This window comes from Biomphalaria glabrata, chromosome 6 (assembly GCF_947242115.1).
Source record: "Biomphalaria glabrata chromosome 6, xgBioGlab47.1, whole genome shotgun sequence".
Classification (NCBI taxonomy): domain Eukaryota; kingdom Metazoa; phylum Mollusca; class Gastropoda; family Planorbidae; genus Biomphalaria; species Biomphalaria glabrata.
Window position 1 is genome coordinate 44,447,485 of NC_074716.1, and position 24,971 is coordinate 44,472,455.

The 24,971-nt window shown below is 34.4% G+C and overlaps 1 protein-coding gene across 5 annotated transcripts in view; it reads right to left on the minus strand.

The window, feature by feature from the left end:
* Positions 1–24,971, minus strand: part of LOC106057486 (tyrosine-protein phosphatase 10D-like) — a 90,772-nt gene that overhangs the window by 16,738 nt on the left and 49,063 nt on the right. For 3 of the 5 annotated variants that reach the window (XM_056031704.1, XM_056031706.1, XM_056031703.1), the window contains exons 13-33: positions 24,329–24,474; positions 22,461–22,584; positions 21,714–21,992; positions 20,371–20,533; positions 19,947–20,080; positions 18,970–19,070; positions 18,036–18,207; positions 16,994–17,263; positions 15,827–16,111; positions 15,001–15,261; positions 13,703–13,990; positions 13,146–13,288; positions 12,333–12,416; positions 11,405–11,468; positions 11,069–11,207; positions 10,083–10,196; positions 7,246–7,490; positions 3,715–3,895; positions 1,802–1,886; positions 985–1,152; positions 63–197 (exon numbers count right to left, since the gene is read on the minus strand). In XM_056031704.1, coding sequence (XP_055887679.1) covers positions 63–197; positions 985–1,152; positions 1,802–1,886; positions 3,715–3,895; positions 7,246–7,490; positions 10,083–10,196; positions 11,069–11,207; positions 11,405–11,468; positions 12,333–12,416; positions 13,146–13,288; positions 13,703–13,990; positions 15,001–15,261; positions 15,827–16,111; positions 16,994–17,263; positions 18,036–18,207; positions 18,970–19,070; positions 19,947–20,080; positions 20,371–20,533; positions 21,714–21,992; positions 22,461–22,584; positions 24,329–24,474 — 3,581 coding nt within the window. Of the gene's footprint in view, positions 1–62; positions 198–984; positions 1,153–1,801; positions 1,887–3,714; positions 3,896–5,789; positions 5,818–7,245; positions 7,491–10,082; positions 10,197–11,068; positions 11,208–11,404; positions 11,469–12,332; positions 12,417–13,145; positions 13,289–13,702; positions 13,991–15,000; positions 15,262–15,826; positions 16,112–16,993; positions 17,264–18,035; positions 18,208–18,969; positions 19,071–19,946; positions 20,081–20,370; positions 20,534–21,713; positions 21,993–22,460; positions 22,585–24,328; positions 24,475–24,971 lie in introns of those variants that run through there. The other 2 variants (XM_056031708.1, XM_056031707.1) reach the window with 2 other exon arrangements.

Genomic DNA, 24,971 nt, shown 5'->3' on the forward strand with positions numbered 1-24,971 from the left:
AATTAAACAAAAAACATTATGGTTCTAATTATTAATAATTAAAGTTTTACAAGACACCTTACCCTCCCTTTCTCCTGGCACCTGGTCAACATGACAATATTCCTACAGTTCTGCTCCCAAATCATTCTCCAGAAATCATCTCGTGTAGATGGAAGTGGTCCTTGTGTGGCAATGTACTCTCTTTTAGAACTATAGCCCTAGTGAAGTGCAAAGCAACAAAAATATAGGTATTCCTTATCTACTCTCAAGTCAAATGAGTTGAGCAATCAACTTAAAAGTTATGGTAAAATAAAAACCTAGCTTGCAGGAAGGAATTTTAATATTTTTAATTTAGTGAACAACAGACAAAAAGATTTTTTTTTCCCTTTCATCCGCAGTCATAGTTGACTAATATACATTTTTGTGTGAGATTCAGAGTCTCTTTTATCTTTCAGACAAATAATATTCCATCATTAAAAAAAGAATTACTATGTTTGGCACTTATCTATGTATTATTATACTAAACTTGTTTCAGAAGTTCCTTAATAATTTAAGAAGATTATTACATTCTAACTAAACGTCCCACTGAATAGTCACAGGCAGGGTTTAAAACCAGGATTATTAGGGCAACAGTCCAGATTGAATATCACATGACATGGCAGTATTATTAATGTAATTCATTCATTTAACTAGAGAATTAATCTTACTTTCAAAGGCTGATTAAAGTGAATATCAAAAGACATGGCAGAATTAATAATTAAATTCATTCATTTAATCATAGAATTAATCTCACTTTTAAAGATTGATTAAAGTTTAGATTCATCAGAGAGTCTATGTTGTAATTGTTTTTCAAAATAGATTTAAATTTAGAAGTCTCCTTACTGACCTTGTTTTGTCCCCACTTTTACTAGATTTAAAGGGTTGAGGTGGAGCTCATAAGTTACAATGGTAATTAGATTCCTGCTTAAACAGTTTACTTAAGATTTAGATTTAAAGTGAGCTTACAGGCATGTAGTTAGCATTGATATAATCTGACCCTTCTTCATCGTCTGTGGGGAGTAACTTGACACGGGAATGGTCATATGGAAGTATGTTGGTAAACCTATTCTTGGGTCTGTTAGGGGGGAACTCTGCTGCTGTACATGGTTGGTCTCTGCCAACATCTTTCAGATCCTGAAACATAAAAATGAGTGCTAGCATTCATTATAAAAAACAAAACAATTATTACCGCTTCTATAAATACATAAACACTGTAAACATTTTCTTTGTTACTTAATACTACAGAATGTTACTTAAGTCTGGCACTCTATGAGACAAAAAAAGGAGGAAAAATATACATAGTAGAACATTATTTATGAGTAAATGAATAAACTATTACTGTATATTTTTTAAAAAGTAGACTGTCTATAAAAATAGTGTTTTCAGATTATGTACTGATGTGAATACTGAACTATGTACCATAATTAGTACTTAAGTAATTTTAATAGTTGAAAAGTAAGGCCTCATCATTAACAGTGTGTATATATATATATATATTACAAAGCATTATAAACAATTTTATAAAAAAATTTTTAGTTAAAAGTAAAGTTTCTCTTTGTAAACTAGTGGCAAATGATCTAAAACTAATTTGTTTCAGGTGGCATGAGCTAGCACAATGACCAAGTATCTCAACTTAACTCCTTACAACTAGGAACACAAAGTAATGGCATGAAATCCTGGAGAAAAAATAATGGTATTCACACAAAAAAAAAATATTTGGCTACCTTAGGTACAAAATGGAAAAAAAAAAAAGGTCAAGAGAGACACATAAAAATGTAAGTACTTCATATTCCTCAGCATATTTAAGGTCTGAATCAGATGACATCTTTTGGACATGAGTTGGAAAATCCACAAGTTTCACTGGACGGCTGTAAAAAAAGATATATAAAAAAAGAATTACCTTCTATCTTATCTGAAAAGATCGAACAGAGGTGTAACATAGTATATTGGACCATAATAGTTTGGCACATAACATGAATTCATTAAAGGTATAAAGGCACTTCATTTAACCCTTAAGGTGCTGAGCTGTTTTACAATGAATGCATACAACATTACAATTTTGATGTTTATAGGCTAAACTATCACACGCATCATAAGGGTTAAATAAAAATAGTTCAATAACTAATTTAAAAAGGCATGGCTGATTAAATAGATAAAAAATGGGGTTTGTTTCAGGGAGCCCCAGAAAAAGAGAAAAGGTGCATTGTGGTATAGTTAGTGAGATAGGGTAAACATTTATGCACAGGACTAAATCTAGTTTTTTCATTCATTTGTAGTAAATTGTGTCACTGTCTATTGAGAAGGACTTGTGAACTGATGGCAAGAGGAAGATAGAAGATAAGATTGATTAAAGATCCAACAAAGTAAGAATCCAGGCTGTTACAAGAGGAATGTATAGAGCAGCACTGTCAGAAAGATATGCAGAGCTGAGGCTTCCAAAACAAGACAAATGGCTGCTGTAAATGTCTGGAAGAAAGAAGGACACATCATGAGCAATGTTTGAAAAGGGAAAGTGATTATAAACAAACACCAACTTATTTTCTGTGTTTATAGTTGACAGGAGTGGCCTATTTGTGCCATGTAGAAAAAAAAAGCTACATTCATTGTACATAAAAGCAGAAGACACTGTGGCTGAGGGGTAAAGTGCTTTGCTTCTGAACTGGGTGTCCCACGTTCAAATCCTGGGATTTTTAATTTCAGGATCTTTGGGTGCCTCTGAGTCCACCCAGCTCTTAACGGTACCTTTCATTAGTCTGAGAAAAGTAAAGGTGGTTTGTCATTGTTCTGGCTCTAAGACATCCTCGTTAATCATGGGACACAGAAACAGATGACCTTGACATCATCTGCCATATAGATCGCAAGGTCTGAAAGTGGAACTTTACTTTACGCATATATAAAAGCAGGACTGAAAATTGTTCCATTGTCTTTCACTCTTGCTATCAACTATTCATTGGGCGATATTACTCCTGACTTAAAAATGTACAGGTCAATGATAAGAAGATCAGTCCTTAGTTAATTTACTTCTAATTAGGGCATTCTCATGCCACAGTCGTAGAAGGAACTTTCTCATCTCATCTGTCCTTTGACTTTTGTCATAGGAGTGCTGTGACAGTTTGCATGACCAAACCCCTCCACTTTTTCCAGTCAGCAGCTGTTCCTAACAGGACATCCAGAGAGAGGGTATATCTTAATACTAAGCTGTTAAGTTTTGAATAGAATAAGATAGATAGTCTCAACATTTGTATGCATTAAGTGCAAAACTCAGACATTATGACTTCTAGAGGGCCAAAGAAAAAAAATGAATAGTCTAAAAAGCAAAAGAAACAAAATCTTTGGTGGAGTGTCATGTGGAACTTGATAAGATGGAGAAAAAAAAACACATCAATAAGTCTTGACATGCCATTCCTCTACCAGTATAAAAAAACATTAAATAAAGAATGAGATGGTGTTATGTAACACTTGGTCCCCCCTTCAACCTCATTCTCTACTACTGGATGGGAGCATGGGAGAAGGGGGTCACAGTGCTAAACAATTAGTGGTCAATTTTTCTACACCCAAAAGTGTTTTTAACAGAAAGTTCTAAAAATGTTTTTTTAAATTCTATGCTACTGATAATAGCTGGGAAAAAAAGATTCCTTAAAAAAAATTTGAAAGTCATAAAAGGAATAACTCATAATTAATATGAAAGAAAATGACCTTAGCTGACTCATTACTGAGTGCTTCCAGTGTGGCCTTGGTGCTGAATATTTCACAGCTTTCTTTGGCTGGTTTCTGATTTTCTTCACCAGCAATACAGCAATAATGATCAGAATGATCAGTATGAAGATGCCTGCGACCACTCCTCCAATCAACTCTGCCTTTGATACATCTAACTTTTCTATTACAAATAAAGTACAAAGTTTTAGGAAATGACTTTGACAGAAAACTTTATATATCAAACTAATTAGAATTACAGTTAAAACATTTAGAACAATTTAATTTTAGCTTTTGATGGGCCCTTTCATGTTAGTAGATAATAGCCTGCTGAAAAAAAACAACAACAAAAAAAAAAAAACAGAATGATTCTCATTTAAAAACAAAAGCTGAAAGAAAAAAATACATAATTTAACATAAATAAGAGAACATTCTTTAATGATTCCTTGCTGTAGTGTATGACCTTACTTCTGAAAGTAAAATATTGTCTGCTGCAGAAGCCTTTTTATAAAGCACATGATTTAGTACATAAAAAATATTTAAAAAAAAAAATTTTAACTTTTAAATAGAACTTTTCAATTTTTATTTTTTGTCTGCATAATAACAAAATATGTTCTAATCCCTTTTAACTCTTTCACTGCAAATTATTTTGATCAAAATATTCTGTTTTCCAGGATGAAAACAAATCTGCAAAGAGGGTTAGGGTTAATAAAACTATTGCAATTTCTTTTGTATTTACTATGTAATGTAACATATTGGCTTTTATTTTAAAGGAAAATGAATTGGCTACAAAATATATAAAACAATAAATTATTCAAAACAAATATTATTTTTATTAAGTAACAACTGAGCATGGAAAAAGGAAATATCTAAAAGATTCATTAAGGAATTGATATACTGAAGGATTTAACCTTTTAATTTTACATTTAATCCATGAATATTGAACAATCACAAAACTTAACACATTTTATCACTTTAAAATTCTTAAGGATGAACAACTGCACTAAGACATTATGTTATATTTTATTTGGGTCCCGCTAAAGAAACTAAAAAAGAGGAACCACTAACACACTGTTGTCTTCTTTTTTAATGCGTTGTTCCAGCATCCAATATACAATCAAAACAGACAAAAATCTGGAAAGTAAAACAGAAAGAGAGAGAACAAAAAATAACATTAAAAAGATTGTGACAAAATTATTATACGCCAAGTTACTTGCTAAGAGTAACATCACACACACCAGCAAAGTTACTCCCGGAGAGTAATGCTGCACTGAAAGAGTTAAAAAGCCAGAATTGTAAGAGCTCAAGAATTTCGTATAAGATGAGCTCAGGAGAAAAAAAAATCACAGGTTGAAAGGAATCAAGATGTGTTTGAAGATGAAGTGTTTCCCCAACTTTTTTTTCTTAACAGAACACTTCACATATTCTGAATATTTATCAGAACACTTTGCTTAATTTTTTTTAAGAGAGATTAATTCAAGTTGTGCCCTACTAATTAATTATTCTAGTAGTTTGTGGAACACCTATTTAGGGATTGTGGACCACAAGGGTTCTGTGGGAAACAATGCGTTATGAGATGAAACACCAACTGATATTACAACATTCTGTCCTTAAATAACCATCATCTTATACATTTAGTGATACATAAATTGTTGATTACATTCACACTAATCTCTCCCAGTGCCAATGCTACAATAATATAAATATAAGCAAGACAGTGAAACATTTGCACATTACATACATAATCAAATGCAAGAGTAGAAATACAAGGTTTACAGAGCAAGGGTAGGTCATGTAAGAACATAAATTATAGAGATAACAAAAAAAGTGCAGCATATATTCATTCAAGATGTGCACTAGGCTAAAGCAATCTCCAGTAAAAGCAGCAAAGAAAGAAACAAACTTGCAGTTACCATAGTGTGAGAAATATTGGAAAAGTTCTTCATAAAGCTCAGAATTTCAACAAAAAAAAAAAAAAAGAAAGAAAGAATATTGTGACGAGCAAAGGTGAAATAAAAGCATTCTTAAATAATAGAAGATAACTTCCTGGCCATGTCAAAAGTAAGAGAATCTGCTACCTGGGTTTAAACTCAAGTATCCCATTGGCTGAAACATATAGAATTATTTTTCATTGCTTATATTACAACAGTTCAAATGTTAACTACAACAAAGTAGGTCATGAATAGTTTCTTTTTTTAAGTAACGTCTGCCATTTTAATTTTAATGTTATTTTAACTATGTTCCTTCAAAAATGTATACTGACATATCCATAATTATGTTAATTTTTTAAACTTAAATATTGTGGTACATAAGGCAATCCTTTAGCATTTGAAAAACAAAAAAGTTTTAATCTTATACCATAAAGAAAAGAGCATTATTACACATTACAATAGGCATGCTGGTAAGTGAATTTACAAGTTGTTATTTAGTTGATACTGAATTTAAAGTCTTATTCGTGGTTTTATTTTACTGAAAAACATCTGTCCCTTCAGTGTTATTTAGCTATAACTTTGTAATAAGACTCACAGCTATGTTTAGGATTTGCTTAAATGCCTTAATGTTTCATTTAGTATAGGGATCTTAGATGCATGACATTTCAGTAAAAGTCTCATCACAGATGCATAGCATTTTAGTTTAAGCCATTTTTTTTTTTTTACTTTAAGGCCAAATCTTTTGTTTAAATTTTTAAAAATAATTTATCTTTGACACATTTCTAATTAAACCAAATATGTTTTTGAGAGAAATATAAATTGTAAATAAAACCAAACTCTAAACAGGACATTCTCTGAAGAAATTTGTTTCTTAAGATATTTTTTCGTAACACATACCACTTTGAATAGTACATCTTTAGTCTAGATATAAAGAAAGACATATATGTAGTAAAGGTTTCATCAAGAAAAATTGTTGCCTTAATAACATGACTGCTGTTTTTTTTGTTTTTTTTTATTTAGTTTTACCTGTTTCGGGTGTACTTTCAAAATTGAATATTATTAAACCCAGCCAAAACTTCCAACATAACAGCAGGGTATGACAACAGGCAGGGTTTAACCAGGGACTATCAAGATGGCAGTCCAGAGTGCATACCCCACCACCAAGCAGCCATCCTCATAACACATCCTAAATCTTTCTACGTTGTGGCATGTTTGGCATGCTCAAGTGGTAATGCATTTTACAACACTGTTGGACTTAAAGTAGCCTAAACATGTAGCACATAAGAATTTACACACATTTCCTTTTATACTTCAAAGTCTTACTTTCAAAAACACAGAAATACTTGTTTCTTCACTCAAGCAATGTTTTAAAAATGAACCTTATTACACCCTACACATACGCATGTGTTTAGAGGTATATGTTAATTACAAGTTTAAATTATGCTATGTCATTGTTTTTCTTTTCCAGATATTTCTAGAAACCCTTTGTAAATATGCATCATAAGTCCTTATATAAGCTTAACCTATTGTATTTGGAAATAGGTGTATTGTTCTTTATTGATTGGCCAATACAAAAATATATCTATATATCTGTTAGACATACTTGTTTTAACTTTGTCTGAGTAAGCTGTCTCCTGGTACTGTCCAGAGGCTGTGTACCCTCTCAATTTGATAGCATACTCTGTGCCAGGTGTAAGTGGTCCATTACAGAAGGGCCTGTTGATACAGCTGGTACTAGTCTCCCCTCCCAGGACAAAGGTTTGTGAGTCCAGTTCTCCAGTGTCTCTCCTGTGTCTGCTTTCAGAAAGAGCTTCGCAAGCAGATTCCCTTGCAAACAAATCTGTACAGCTAACCAAAATATGAAAAAATAGCATAGCTTAGTGAAGTGAAATTTATAAAAAACATCCAAGTGAATTAAGTTAAAAGCCTTTCATTCTACCATGAAGTGAAATGTAAAAAGCTTAAAAGACATTAACTTGATAAAGTAGCCTCATTATAGAACACGGTCAAAAATTCTTGACTAGACTGCCATGACAGTAGATAACTGGCCCCATGACAGTAGATAACTGGCCCCATGACAGTAGATACCTAGCCCCATGACAATAGATAACTGGCCCCATGACAGTAGATAACTGGCCCCATGACAGTAGATACCTAGCCCCATGACAATAGATAACTAGCCCCATGACAGTAGATAACTGGCCCCATGACAGTAGATAACTGGCCCCATGACAGTAGATACCTAGCCCCATGACAATAGATAACTAGCCCCATGACAGTAGATAACTGGCCCCATGACAGTAGATAACTGGCCCCATGACAGTAGATAACTAGCCCCATGACAGTAGATAACTGGCCCCATGACTAACCAAAACATCAGTTAAAAATTTACTTCATGTTAAATACATTTAAATGACATCTCAAAAGGGTCTGGCATTCATTAGGTTTAGCTCATAATAGGGTATATTGTTTTCCACATTTTAAGACAGACAAGACAGCAATAGAGCAAACAAGACAGCAGTAGAGCAAACAAGAGTTATAATCTCACTACTGGCCAACCAATGTCAGCTTCAATGTGAAAACAAGAGTAATTCTTTGATGCTGTCATGAGTGTTGAACAAAGATGGAGGAAACTGCACCCCTACAATGGTATGAATAAATAGATTCTAAAAAAAACAAAAAAAAACAAAAAAAACAAAACCATTGAAATTTTTAGTCAAACCTTTTGGACATGAAATGACACAAAAATATATTCAAAACTATGTCAATGCTGGTAGGCGTTGTGACCTACTTGTAGAGCATTTGTCTTTTAAACCAAGGTGTCACCAATTTAAATTGGTTGAAGACTGATATTTCCAACTCTTGACTTTTTTAGAAAGCCTCTTAGTCCCCCAAACTTTAATATGTTGGGAAGTAAAGGCAGTAGGTCATTGTTCTGGCTACAAGACACCTTGCTAACTATCTGCCTTAGAAACAGATCAACTTTACACCCTCTGCTTACTTTCTTCTTCTTCTTCTTCTTCTAGCCAGCTTTATTGCTGCTGAGCTGTGAGCTCTTTTGCAGACTGTGCCAAGGAAAAAAAGTGTGCTGTTTTCTTCAGTTGTTCAGCACTGCCAGACAGGGTGTTGGTTATGTTGGGCTGTAGTGGAAGTAGGGTCTGCCTAAGGTGGGTTAGGGAGGGGCATTCAAAGAGGATATGGTTTACGGTTTCAAAGGGGTGGGCGCAGTGTCTGCAAAGGGGTAGTTGTGTAGAGTTTATTTTGTTCAGGTGGTAATTTAATAGTGGTGTGTGTCCTGTTCTTAGTTGGAAGATTGTAGATTGTTCTTTGCGGGGGAGGAAGTTAATACTGTCCAGTTTGTTAGGCGTAGTCATTTCTCTGTACATGGCTCTGCCTGTGTTTCCTGATGCCCATTGGTTGAGCCACTCTTCCTTGTGATTGTTGACTAACATTGACCTTAGGGTGAGGTAGTTAACAGGTCTATCTGGTTGATCCATAGATATAAATAGAGAAATAAATAACCCCACTGCCTTTCCACTTGCATTTCACTAAGTGAATAATAGTGAACCTCCCCCCCCCCCCCTCTAGGTGCTTTTTGACGGAGGTCTGGATTGCACTACACCAGATGGAGGTCCTTGTCTCACTACATTCTAATACTAGACATAAATCCATCATGAAGTGTTGTTTTTTTCTGGATCTGGTGAATGTGATATCGTGAAGGGGCCTGGATCCAGGATGTGACGATTCCACAGAGCATACCCAGGGCACAGTCCACTTTAAGCTTTCTACTGCAGAAAAGTTCCATTTGGAGAGCTCTATGGATGGCGGAGAATGGACCATTGGCCAACCCCACCTTGTCCCATGGATATTCCGGTTACAGTCTTCAGACCTAGATGTTTCCTTTTATGTCAGTATTGGAGAAAATTGCCAAGACCAAAAACTCCCTTAAAATGCGGGGACTATATATTTATATATTTTAAAAAAGCCTGAGGAAACACCCAGCCTACACTAAATACCCTCTGCTTACATAGAGTGCAAGGTCTGAAATGGGCTGTTATGGTACGATTAGAGATTAGTTCTTTGCTTCATAGAATGGGAAAGTTTTGACTTAAGAGACAATGACAAGACTAGTAAAAACAAGACTAGGTTTTTAGGAAGAATAGAGTTTTGACGGCTTTAGAGAAAGGCAACTTTTATGGATATAGAGATTTAGCTTGATGACATTCAATGGTTTCATTCGTTTTTATTAACTTGTTGTTCGACATTCGCTATAAGAGTTGACTAACTTATATTGTTGGCCTTTCAGCTGTGTTATTTGATTTCGTTAATTTGAGTGTTACCTCTGTCTTACTTATCTGCACAATATACAGTGCAAAAGTGCCTAACAGGCACTTTCATCTCTTTTTTCTAGCTACTACATTAAAAAAAAAGGTCACTTACTTAGCAGCAAGATAAAATTTGAGATTTGAATTTTTCTGGACATCCAGCCAACTGGGCAGAAGTGAGTCTTTGTCCGAGACAGATGGGTCAAGGGAAGCTATAACTGTGTAGTATCTGTAAGCAAAAGATATCATCCAAAGAGGTGATCAATGGCATTAGACATAAGTGTAACTTGATGACAGACATACAGGTGTGTGTATAATGTCTGACCTATATGGGGGAAGACAGACTGACTGGTTATACTAATCGCATCATTAATGCAGATAGCTTGGTTTGTTAGAGAGAGAGTCTTGAGTGTTGTTTCTATTTGTATGAGTAAGGGTTAGAAAAGTGTAGACATAGGATTTATATATGGGCTTGAAGTTTTTTTTTAATCATTTTTTTTTTTGCCTCCTTCAGTCATAGAACGACTACTGATCATTTTGAACACTTTTTCACGTGACGGTGGAGCCCTATTTTGGATAGACACGCCCGTCCACATATATCACAGGCTAAGGTGGCTTTTGCTTTGGTGATAGAGGAGCTGGCCTTTTTTTTTATATGGCATGCTTTTCTTCCAAAGATGAGGCCTATGGTTTTTTTCACCGTCCATAGCTTTCTTGGTCACCATCTCTCTCCATCTAGTGCGGTCTAGGGCTATGTCTTCCCAATGGTCAATATCAATGTTCACTGTTTTTAGTTTCCGTTTTGTTACATCCACATAATGGAGGTGGGGGTGACCAGTTTTTCTTGAGCCAGACACAAGTTGCCCGTAAAGAATGACTTTCAGGATGCAATTCGTCCTCCATCCAGCGAACATGTCAGAGCCAGTGAAGGTGGCGTTGTGTGAGGACTGTAAAGATGCTGAGAAGACCCATTTGGGCTAGGATGTCAGTACATTGTATAAAGTAGGCTGATATACGAGTTAGAGTTTCTTCATGTAGAATGGGTGAAAACAACATGAAATGCAAGTAATGGAAATAAACTAATACAGAATTGTTTATTACTTGATTAAACCATTGTCTGGACTGAAAGGATTCTTTAACTCAAATGAAATCTGGTTCTGGGTGATCCCGGGCAGAGTTTTGTCAGACACTGTATGTGGCTTACTACTTTCAGCATCATAGTTGGCTTTAAATGTCGGAGCTGAAACAAGAAAACCAAACTATTCATTACAAACATTTTACACATCAGTTTCTAAAATCGTTTGCTTACACTTATAGTGTGTTCCCTTGTTTTAAGCAAAGATAATTAAAATTTCATTTCTTAAAGGAGACAAAAAATATCTACACCAAAATCCTGTAGACAGAAGTTGTCTTAAAAATTTAAAAAAAACTACTCACCAGCAGTTTTCATGGTAATCTCCCTTACTTCCTCATCACCTTTTTCAATGGTAAAAGCTGAAATCTGCATAGAATTTTATTGGTTCAAATATATGTTAACAATTCAGTATGCTAAAAATAAAATTACCTGATACTTTAAACAACAGATACAAAAAATACTACAATAAATTAACTAAGTATTCTAAAAAAAAATTACTAAAAAATATAAATTGTAAATTCAAATATTACTAAATCAGAGTTCTGTTCTATAAGTCATTTTTTAATATTTAGTAGATAGGTAGAACAAATCTATACAGCCAAATAAGAGAAAAATTATTAACAATGTCATGTTTCAAACTCTATGACAGTATCTTTTATTTCAATTTTATAGAATATCAGAAAATTTAACAAAATGAAGTAGTTTTATGAAAGTAAATGGTATAAAAATGCTTCATGTGAAAAAAAAAAGAATTCTATTAACTTTCAAAAATGTAAAAGAAGAAAAAAGTGTCTGGCATCTTTTTGTATGATCTGTCAGTGTTTTGCAAAACACCACAATGTAAATATTATTTTAATAATAAAGAACTTTTTGACAAATTTCTCTAAAATCCAAAAGGAAACAAAATTTTGGTCCTTTACAACCTAATAAAATACTCAGAAAGACACAAAGATAAAGGCACATTCCTCATTCCATATGCTGTGACAGTCTTCTACAAATGACCCTTCTTCCATAGTGCTATTAGAGCACAGAATGGGTTGCCTGAGTCAGCCAGAAAAACCAATGACTTTGCAGCAATGAAGTCATTGGTTAACATGCATGACTAGATGACCTAGGAACACGCATAGATCATAATCATCTTCTTTTTTTGAAGTAAGGTCTGTCTTTTATAAGATAAAGCATATCTGTTCTAAATATAATAATATATTGACACAAACACAAAAGCAGTACCTTAAATATGTATTTGTAGCCAGCTTTCAGATCAGTTATGGTGTTGGACAAACCATTTACTGTCAGTTCTTTCTCATCTCTAGTCTGTTGAATTAAAAAAAAAATGTATTTCATTTATGCATATTAATGTGTTAAAGAAAATTGTATCTAGTACATATTAGACATTTTTACAGCTCAACAGTGTTAAGTTTAAGTAAAATTTTTGTTGTTGTTTTAATTTAAATGATTATCATTTGTCCATTGAAAAACCACCACTTCTGTCCTTCAGAGGACTGATGGATTGGCTCTACATTTCATGTCTTTTCATGTGGTTTATGAGACCTTTTTCAGCAGGAATATTTGGCTGTATGCTGAGCATACAACTGTAGCTGGAGCTTGTGTGAAATGCCAAAACTTTCTGTGATGACACTTTTCTTCTGTTTTGGTGTCTCCATAATATTTCCCGCTAGTGTTTACAATGTGATGCCATAATGTTCAGTCCTTCATTTTAGTCTCTAAAGAGGCAAAGTCTATGTTAAAATCTCTCAAAGAAGCTTTAAGGATGTCCTTAAATTATTTCTTTTGTCCACCTTCTGCTCACTTTCTAGTTGCTAGTGGATTGAAAAAAAATAGCCTCTTTGGCATTAGAGTCTACAGATGTGACTAATTCAACATCCTTGGGGAACGGAACGTTGGTATATTACATTACACTAAAAAAATTAAAAAAAAACCTTTTTAACACCTTCCCCTATTTTTTGAAACCCACTGTATAGTCCTTCAGCTAAAGTCAGAGGACCACTGTGTGTGTGCATCTAGAATGTTATGTTTTCTCACCTCTGGGTCAGTTGGCTCACTGCCTACATAGGAGATGGTGTAATACTTAATATCTCCATTAGTCATTGAGGGGGGTTCCCATGACAACATAACTGAGTGCAAGTCTTTATCCACAAGGGTGAATGATCTGACAGGGCCAGGAGCTAAAAAAAAGCCATGAGTTAGATTTATCAGAGTTGCTCATTCCTACAATCAATAACCAAAAACAACAACACTCTCTTATCACATTATGTCTATAAGAATTGTCTAATAATAAATTAGTAAACATGTTATAAACCAATATAAAACTATATAAATTGTTTCACAAGAACAAAATTGCAGCTAGTGCAGCTGGTCCAAATGTTAATATCTAGTCAATTTATGCTGATTTATGTTTTAACAACTTATAAAGTAATGCTGAGAGAGATATAGCGAAAGTATATTTACTATTATTACTGTTCAAAAACTAAACATGATCTTAATACATTTGGTAACATTTTGCCACTCAACTGACGTTTGAATTCAAGAGTGAAGAATAATTATTTCCCAAACTAACAAAAGACATGTTAAATACTTACGCGCTTCAGCCGTTCTATACATAAATTCCTCTGTGGCCATCTTAACAGAATTGTTTACACTGGTTGTCTTGGTGATGACCCTGAACATGTACTCATGAAAAGGCAGTAGGTCAGTGAAGACAATAGGCTGCATTATAACCTGTGCCGCCACAGTCTTCTCCCCACAACTCCTATTGCTGGCAGATGTGCAGACGATGGTGTACTGGGCTGCCTCCCCCACTTGTGGGCCAAGCAATAGGCTCACAGTTTTGGATGTTGAGGACAGATGAACAGGGACTGGATTTGGATCTGTTCATTCAAGGTCAAAACAAAATTCATGATGATAATAATTAATATGTTGAAATGTTATGGGAATATAAATAAATACATACAAGCAAAGCTGCATATAAAAATCCCAAATGGATGGACAAAGGAAATTGTATGGGAAAGAAAGTCGATTGTATTTGAACATTACTTTTAGGTATTGGCTTCTTTTCATGGTCAAAGATGATTCCATCTGCCTCTATTTCAAAACCTATTTTAAACATTTTATAATATACAAGCCCGATATGACCCACGGCCTGTGGGCTTTAGTTAGGGTATTACTTATATAGTGCATTGGATTTAGATCTAAGTCTAATATGGCAATGTCCCTTTAACATTTTTTAATAATGCCATGAAAATGAAAGTAAAATGTAAAAATGGGTTTACCTGTTTAACAGACTTATTCAGATCAAATACAAGATACTGAGAAAAATGTTTTTTCCCAATTCGTCAGGTATCGTAAAGATAATTTTTTTTTTTTTAAATTTTACGCCTGCCAGTTCAGGGTGGGACACTAAGCATACACTACAGTCTCCAGTTCAGGGTGGGACACTAAGCATACACTACGGTCTCTGTCATGATCTACGGAACAATTATTGGTCAAATTTGTTTTGATTTCTATGCGGGACATACACACATACTCCTTATATTCTACCTTATATATTAGGTAGAAGGGTTGAAAATAATTATAATTTCATATAAAACATCATACCGATTTTCCACTCTATAATAGACCCAACTGTGACCTACAAACTTTTGAAGCCCTAGTCTTGTCTTCAAGTTTAATTATGAAAATCCTTATTCCTGGATAGTTATGTGGTTGAACTTTGGTTTGTCAACATGATGCTATAGAGTTTATTTATGGAGTTTGTTCTAGCATCTTTCATCCTATGCCATCTTGAATGAATCTTTTTACATTTAATCCTATTGATCATGTTTGTCTGTAATATATAAAACAAGAGCAACCAAAAGTTATTCAGTATAATATCACTAACCTGTGTAAATTTCTACAATGATAGGGCTACTCGATTCAAAATTGATCACAGTGTATGCCGTTACGGTATACTTTGTCCCTGCCTGAAGATTTGTAAAACCAACAGAGCTAGGCACATCACTTTTGGCTTTAATCACAGGCTGACCACCAGAGATGTTGAAGATGAAATGATCAAAGACATCCTCTGCAGCTACTGTGTATGTGATGGTGATAGAACTATTGCTACTGGAGCTCTCTGTCAATACTGAGTTGATCACAGGCTCTACAGGGAATATTCGTAAATGAGATTGTTTAACTGGTCAAAATGTTGAAGAAAAAATTAAATGCAGTAAAAGTAGACAAAGTTAAAGTACAATGCTTTAGTACTAACTAGATCATAAAAAAAAAAATTCCCCTTTCAGGCCTTGTGGCTTATATGGCAGATGATGCAGAGGTCATCTGTTTCTGTGGTCAACAATTAATAAGGGTGTCCTGTGGCCAGCACAACGACCAACTGCCTTTACTTTTACCCAACTAATATCAGTCAGGTACCCATTAGAGTTGGGTGGACTCAGAGGTGCAAAAAGATCCTGAAATTAAAAATCCTAGTTGCGCTGGCCACATGGCACCCTTGCCACAGACACAGATGACCTATACATCATCTGCCCTATAGATTACAAAGTCTGAAAGGGGAACTTACTAACTTTAATATCTTTTATATGTTTTTAAAACTAACTCAACATATTTTGAAAAATCAAGATTTAACAACTATAACCTTAACCAAATGGGATGAGAACTTGTGCCCTGACCAGGAGGAAAATCAACATTTATACAAAACTGGAACTCACTTGTGGTAACATTGGTAAATATCTCACTGGATACCCTGTTAACCACGTGACTCTTGATGGAAATATTGTAGGTGTGACCAGGTGTCAGCTGATCAATCTCCAACTCATAATCTGTCTGACCATCTATCTGTTCTACCACATGGGTCACCAGAAAAGAGCCATCCCTTGCCTGGACAGTCCACCACTGGTTGAAGGTGTCATCAATATTATAAAACCAGTAAACGGTGACACTGGAAGTTGTGGTCTTGCTTTTGTCAGGAAGCAGAGACCTTGGTGGGTCAGGATCTGTGGACACAAGGATGACAGAAAACTTATAAATTATGTAAATTGATAATAGCAGCAATCGTACTTGGATAATTTAATTTGAACTCATCAAAATAAAAAAAAAGCTTTTTTTCCAATGTAGCATTATTGTTAAAGAGAACTAGAAACTAAAGTATTAATCATCATCTAACTCCATGTGAGTGAGGGCTTGAGAGGTTTGAAAGCCTTGGACAAAAGCTCTGTGATTGTGTACAATGTGCAGATTTGTTGGAATGGACTTTGGCAAGTTTAAAACAGCCCAAAACAGTTTCAGACATAGTTTCTCTAACTTGCTACAGTGTGAGTCAAAGTTTGGCCTCAATTAAATTTAAATTATAGTTTTTTTTTTAATAGAGCGCTACTTTCACGCTAATAGCATGCTCAGAGCGCTATGGTCCAAACTCATTTGTGGACCGATGAGGGGGGTGGTGTCTGGAAGAAGGTTTACTGTTCTGCCTTTAGGTGCTCAATAAACACAACTCTGCTCAAGTCAGGTGTCGAACCTCAAGCCCCCTTCATAGGTAACCAAGCCAAGCCATGTTCAAGCGTACTTAGCCTCTTGACCATGCTGAACAATGCAAAGTAGAAATCATTGGAAAAAAGGCCCATCCAGCAAACAAGAATAGTTTGTTCAGTGGTAGCCTTCACAATGGGAGGTTTGTACAAAACATCTGATGTGCTCCCAAACATAACTAAATATTTATGACTTACATGGCATAACAATGTTTAAAAATCACAGTATGTGGTGTATAAAAGTCATGACTTTATTAATTTCCCCCCAAAGAAAACAACAACTAAGCAACCACAACAAAATCAAAATTATTACAAAGCATCAAAGGTACAAGTTGTTAACAATGGCCTTACCAATAACTGCCTCCCCTGTTACATGAGTACTTTCCAAACTGTTACTGACTGCTGTGACATTAACAAGATATTTTTCACCTGGAAAGAGGTCACTCAACCTGATGTTGGTAGAGCTGGTGCTGCGAGTGGACTTTCCCATGGAGGACCCTCTCAATATGGGCCAGTAATAGACATTATAGCTGCCCACACTGCCTAAGGCTGGGGGTGACCAAGAGAGCAGGATACGAGAGCGGTCTGCAGTGATGTTCAGATTCTGCACTGGCATTGGGGCTGGAGAATTTAGTTTAAACTGCAGTGTAACTTTGATCTCATTAAAAAAAACTTTCTTTTTAAGAAGAGAGACAAAGATTCAAAAGACATGGGAATAAAATAGAATTGAGAAATACAAGTTAGAACAGCAAGGTGGAGTTTAAGCAAAAATATATTTAAGGCAATTGACTTAACAAATGCATTGTAGGCCGTAATCATCTTCTTTTTTGAAGTAACGTCTGTATTATATAAGATAAGATACTTGTATAGATAAACATATAAAGACATAAAGGCAAAGACTGTGACAGAAGTTGCAGTATTAAGGATACTCCTAAGCACAAAGCAGCTAGTGAGGTAAAAAAAACTTTTGTCATGTGAAGATCTCATACCCTGAAATGTTATAATCTATTTAATATTAACCCAGAAAAACAAAACAAATAAAAGCTTTTTCTTATTCGCATATAAAAATTATGGTTCTGTACTTTCCTATCAATGAAACAGAAATAATTTTTTAAAATACTACAACTATTGAACCTGGCCAGACCAAGTAAAACAAAAGACATTTAGGCCATTAGACCTTCATTAGCTACAAAGCAAACAAAACAGAACAACATCAGACAGATAAGTTAACTTAAGCCTATTTTGTGTTAATTGTTGGTCTTTTTTTATTTCTCTTGAAGCTGATGAATGCTTTGTGGCCCAAAAGTCCTTTATTTTACTGGGTCTGGCAGGATTATATATATATGCATGTTTATTGTATTTTCTATTCTGTCAATCAAGAAGTAGCTATTACCTGTGTTGCCCCTGGCAACGGTCTCATTACTGCTCTCTTCATCTGTATCATTAAATCTGATGGCCTGGACACTTATGTTATAGGAGGACCCTGGCAGCAAGCCAGACAGCACAATACTGAAGTCAGACAGATTTCTGACAGGTAGCCTTTGTAATTTATCTCCATACTGGACCTGAGGCAATATTAAAATATATAATCAGTCAGCATACAAATTAATCAAAACAATTAAACTGCAAAATTTAATTCTAAGAGACTGATAACTTCCTAATAATCTTTGTATTATGTAAGTTACTCTAGGCACAATTTAAAATTTTAAAACAAGAAGATTTTATCAATTCATCTAGAAATGACTATTGCGTGCAGTTCAGGCGAGAACAATAACTAAGGTTATTATAGGCCTAATTGCAAAAAAAAAAAAAAAAAGATTGAAGGTAGCTGAAGACAACACAATCTGACTTTGTTCATTTTTCAACATAGATTCAATTTTTAAAAAGACTGTTAGTTGGTGACTGAGTGGTTAAGCACTTGGCTTCTGAAATATGCAGGTAACAACTGGGTTTGCATGGTTATGTGAGACACTGCACTCATCCTTAATCTTCAGATTGGAAAAAATTGCCATTCATTCATTCATATCATTAATGAAGTCAATTTCCTTCTGAATATTTAAATGATCAATGAGGTAAAGATTACTAGTTTATGTGGCCAACATCAACAGTATATAATATTGTGAGCTTGATACAAAAAAACAACATTTTAACAGTTTTCTTAATGTTCATTATGTCAAATTAAAAATCTGTGAACATATTTGGATAAACAGTAAAGATAATCAGCAGATGAACTAATATTGGGAATCAGGACTTCTTCAATAGCTAATGTCCACAATGAATTTTATGTTTAAGACTATATAAAAATTATGTTAAATATATTGACTAACCTGTACCCAGTTCTGTTTGCTAGTTTTATTAAGAGACCACCTGACACCAACTGCCGTTGTATTCAGTGTGTTGACTTCCAGATCCATAACTGGAAGTGGTTCTGGTGAGAAAAGTATTTCTCATATAAGCGCCATTAACGATATAAATTTTTTTTATTGATAAAAAGAGTATCAAATAATTATGTGTTTGCAAAATTATGAAAACTTTAAACAAAAAGCCAATCTAAGAAATGTTTAAAAAGTAACACAGATGCTTATAAAATATATGATTAGATAAGGGAAAAACACAAATGGCAATTTTAAAATGAGTTAAATTTGTTAGATTTAGATTTTTTTATGCAAGTTAAAATAAATAGTAGCCTAAAAACAATAAATTTATAAATTAGCAACTTAAATATACTTCTAATCCACAAAATTATAGCTGATTCAAGTTATATTGACTGAGTCCACCCAGCTGTAATGGGTACATGACATTAGTTGGGGAAAGTAAAGGCGGTTGGTCGTTGTGCTGGCCACATGATACTCTCATTAACTGTGGGCCACATGAACAGATGAACTTTACATCATCTGCCCTATAGATCGCAAGGTCTGAAAAAAGAACTTTACTTTTTAATTATATTTAAAGTATGAGTAGGAAAATGTATGGTACGGCTCCTTCTATCTTGGAAGTCAATGGATGCACCAGATGAGTCACTGGATTTGGTTTCGTCTTGAGAGGAGGCAGAATCTGGAGTGACTGATCAAGCCAATTCTGGAGCGGCAGAGTTTGCCACAGTTTGTATATGCATTTGTCCTAGGTCTAGCTTGTATAGTTGTGGACATATTGAACCACTTAAGAAAATATCCAATGCATTCTGAAATCTCTTTTCTATGCCTATAAAAATTTTAGACTGAGCATATTAGGCTGACTTGTTCTAGCAGCAGATACTTAATAGCATGAAGTACACAAATAAAAACAAATATAACTCCACTCTTACTAGTGACAGTCTTGAGTCTAACAGCTGGTCCAAACTGTGGTGCCTGGCCAGCAGGTCCACTTTTCACTGTACGAATGGCAATAGTGTAGAAAAATCCAGGTTCTAAGTTGCTGAATGTTGCATTGGTGACATTTCTGAGACAGTACGATGAAGAAAACAATGACTTAGTGATAGCTCAGTTTAGCCCCCCCCCCAAAAAATGACCAAAATAAAAAAAACTTTTGAGATAAATTTCATGGGGGAGTTACTGGATAGAAAATGTAACATTCGTTTGTTTCTGTCGTCAACAGTTACTAAGGGTAAAATTTGGTCATGACAATAAACAACTGTCTTAAACAATTTTTAAAAAATGTGGCCTACTTATTGTAAAGGAATGACATGCTATTAACAAACTTGAATTTATTAATTTAAAACTTAAACTTACTTTGGAACCACAAGGGGCGGCTCATTGGGTTTGGTAGTAACATCTTCTACTAAAATACCTAGTTGGTAGAAGTCAATATTGACACTGGTAGGGGCTGTCCAGTTGACAGTTATACTATCTGTGGTGGCCTGCACTTTTTGAAGTGCTGCGACTGAGTCAGGATCTATATCAATGTGAAAAAATATAAACCTTTAGAAATGTCATTACATGAAAAATTTATTGTTTTTAAAATTGACAACATATTTTGAATAAATTGTGTATCTCCAAACAATTATTTTTGTTCTCTAGACAATAAATTTATTGGCATAAAAGTGATAAACTTGTTTCTAATTAAATGAAACCTTAATTGAATTTATTTATTATTTAATTAATTGTCACAAGTTTGAATAGAAATATAATTTTAATTGACCTCTCCTTTTTAAATGTAAAATTTTTTAAAAATTCTAAATTCAGTTAGAAACAACAAATTTTTTTTAATAAATTGATTTAATCATATAAAAATTCATGCATTTTATACATTTAAATGTTAAACAAAAAAAAAAATTATATAAAAGCCTGATAAACTGAAAATCTTAAGAAGCAAACTATGAATAAAAAAAAAAAGCATGAGTAGATTAAATTATTTTGAAGCTTAATTTAGACTTTAAAATAATGGTACTAGTAACATTTATGCACAAAATGAATTTAGTGTTAAAAGGCTTATAAAGTCAAATTAATAACTGAGCTGATATTAAACAAAGCTACAAGCTATAAATTCATTACAGATATTTAAACATCATAATCTTTTATCAGCCAAAAACAATAATTAAACCAATATTTTCAGCCCATTTAATGTCTTTAAAATTTGTAATGAGTAGCAGACTATTTCTGGCAATACATATATATAACTGAGAGATAAAAATATATATTTTTTGGCATGCACTTTATGAATTACAAGGCAAAGGCGATGATGGTTTTTTAAGAACTCAAAAAAAAAATTAGCATTAAGACTCTATAAATACACAAACAAAATTTACATAATGTTGAATATGTTAGGAAAAAGTGATAAAATCAAGTTAGAACAACACCTGTACACCAAAATACAAAGTAACATACAAAAATAAATAAAGCAGTAAAAGGTGTAAAAAATTGAAAGAGTTGTAGATTCTAAGTAACATAAAATCATGTAACATTTGTTAAGATATTTGTTAATATAAAAAAAAAACAAAAAAAAAAACAACAAAGTTTTAGTAATTTAACAGAGAAATATAAAGACTACTAAAAATATTAGTACAGAAACGAGAGCTCCAAAAACCCTGAAAAAAATGTAAAAACAAATATTATAATGCTTCTGCCGGACATACAAGTGGTAAAGTTAAACTGGGTCGCCTGACTGTAAAGCAGAACATTATCTGGCGCTCTGCGAGAGTAGGTGAACAGCGTTACTGTGTAGTTAGTCCCTGGCTGAAGATCATCTAGCTTGTATTGTGTCATTTCCTTGGGCAGGCTCACGAGTGTCAGGTTCAGAGGCGCAAAGGTCAGGGCGTAGCCAGTCAAGGAAGAACCAAGAGGGGCATCCCAGGTTATGGTGCTGCTGCTGACACCCCTGACAGACACTCTGACCCGCATGATAGGGAGAGGCACTGAACATGGAGTCAGTAAACATTTTTAAACATTAATAAAAATTAAACCAAAAATTAGCTGAAGAGTTTGAAAAGTAGAATCAAGTAAGTATTAGCAGGGGGCAAGGTTCAAAGCAGCTAATTGAAAAAAAAAAATTCAATAAAAATGTACTGTAATAAAGCATAACATAATTAGTAATTTTCAAAGGGGTATCATACAATGGAAAAAGAATTATAAAGAGGAGGGACGTTAAATGACTAAAAATACCTAGTATGATTATCATTTGCTCAATTAAATTGACAAAGTTGACATTGACTAGCTCATCCCTTAACTCTGTGGGTAGCTTACTTAAGACTACTGGTTGAACAAATCATCTCTGTAATATTACTAAAGCTCACTGGTTGAACAAATTATCTCCGTGATTGTAGAGATACATTAATGTGAAGTGGTCAATGCAGCAGATAATACTATAATGCTATGTATCTTACCAGTGGTGTTCTCCTTTGAGATAGCTGTGCTGGCTTGATCTCCCTTGACTGTCACAACTGTTACCCTGTAGGTAGCTCCAGCCGTAAGATTGGGAAATCCAATTTCATTTTCTTTTATTGGGCCCTTTGGAAATAGGAGGGGCATGCAAGAATGGTACCCCAAAAGTTAAATTAAAAAATATTGTGTGTAGTGTGTATATGTGGGGTGTGTTATAATGCAAGCAGAAGGCTACAACTGATAGACCTAAGAAATATTTGTCCATATATATATATATATATAAGTATTCTGTAGGATAGGCATGACTACTGCATTTACCCGTTCTATTGTTTAGAAGACCAGCTATTGAAATTGTTGCTGAGCACCCTAAACTCATTGAGGATGTGCTTCCCTGCCTTCCAAGTAGCAGTGTCAACATCTGGTATCATGGTTGGCCCATTGTGGTCTGGTCGGTCATGAGAGGGCCGATATTTTAGCAAAAAACGTTGTCTGGATAGCATTTGTGCATGATGGGAAGCGTGGTTGAGAGACTTGGTACACTTGAACTTGGCTTGTCATGGCTACCTATGAAGGGGTCTTGAGGTTTGACACCAGACTTGAGCAGAGTTGTGTTTGCTGAGCACCTAAATGCAGCACAGAAAACATTCTTCCAGATACCCCCTCCCCCCCACTGGTCCACAAATGAGATTGGATCATAGTGCTATGAGCATGAAAGTAGCACTATATAAAAGCTATAATTATTTATTATTTATTTATGATTAACCGTGCACTTATAAAAAGCTAACAGCGGATTGCTGCCACTTTCGTACGATGGCTGGGACGCTTCAGACAAAGACCATGAGCTTCATAGGCAGTTGAGTAGACCAGATCGAAAGGATGCATGGAGGCAACTTAATCATGTGGAGCAGGCCATCCTGACCCAGTTAAGAGTTGGTCACTGTCCAATTGATGTTTACTTCGAACAGTTTCAAGAAAACTACAATACACGGTGTGGCTACGGCTGAGGACCAAGAGACAGTAGACCATATTCTTTATGACTGTTGCATTCTTCATGAAAGGCTATCGGGACAAGGATTTGAAAGAGAGAGAACTGGTTCCTTTGAGGCCTTTGGTCTGTCCTTGTACAGGGACAAGGCAACCTTAAAACTCACTGCCGGCTTCATTTTACATGCTCTAAGGAAGTAATTTAAGCATGTTTTATTACTAATGGGGTTTCTGATTTCGTATCATGGTTCTCTAGGATCCTAGCAAAGTTGATGATCAGTAATTGTCCCGTGCGAAAACAAGCTAAAATTGCTGTATCAAATATGGAAAAGGTTTCAGGAGTTAACCCTGAGGACAAAAGCCAGCAACAGTTAGGCAGCTTGCAGCACAGTGAAACACTAGCACTGAGTGCAAATGTAGGTATACAAATAAACCAGTGTCGCATAAATATTTAGTTTCAATTAAAGCATTAATTATGCTTAATTGAGCAACTATATACTTTTAATCATTTCTTTTTACTCTTTCAGTAAATATATACAAGTTTTCTCTTTTTTTTTTCACTTTTGCACACCACTGTACATGGATTGAGGGAGGGGTTGCTGTGTGGGCAACTAACTCCAACCAATAGCTAATGCCCATGCAACATCTTATTTCTATGAGGCTGAAGAGGCTATACTTAAATAGGATACATATAGATTCATATTTAAATAGATAAGAGCCTAGATAGATAGAGATCAATAGACAGATACAAAAGAAAGATAAAAAAAAACAGCATATAGATAAATAGATAGATAGTATGCCTCTATTCCCAACACTAAAAATTTCTTAAACTGTTTTCTTTTTCAAGAAGATCAAACAATAGTAAGACAACTAAGTGACTAATCACCTGGTGCTGTTCTATCAGAAACTCAGTTCCCACCAACTTGGTCAGTGTAACATTGAAGCCGTCAAAGCCAAAGTCAGGAGATTCCCATTTAGCTCGGAATCTTGTTCCATTAACCCATACATCTAATGATTTTGGTGGCTTTGGCTCTTAATGAAAAAAAAAAAAATAAATAAATTGAAAGTTAAAAATTGAATAAATGAATGCTATTTTATAAAATATATTGGCTTAGTCACATCTAAAACCAACCAATTACATTCTTTAATAGATTGGAAAAATTAAAAGTATATTTGGTAGCAAATCTGCATTGCATAAAGAGCAGCATAGTGTTAATTTTAAAGGGAAACGCCGATTGTTTTGACATTTTTTTTATATAATATGTGTTTTGATTTACAGATAATGAATATATGATTCTTTTTTTTCTTTGCAATAATAATCTAGTAAATGATGTTTTTCCGACGTAATTTTCCTGCGCATCCAAAACAGTCGGACATTCAGCAGGTTTCTATGTGACGTCACAAAGGTGTTTAATCTACTGACTTATTGTATAACAGTAGACCATACAGCAAAGTTTACATTCTCATAAAAGAAATATATCTTGGTCTATGCAGTTAGATATAGGATCTTGTAAGCAAAGAAAAAATGC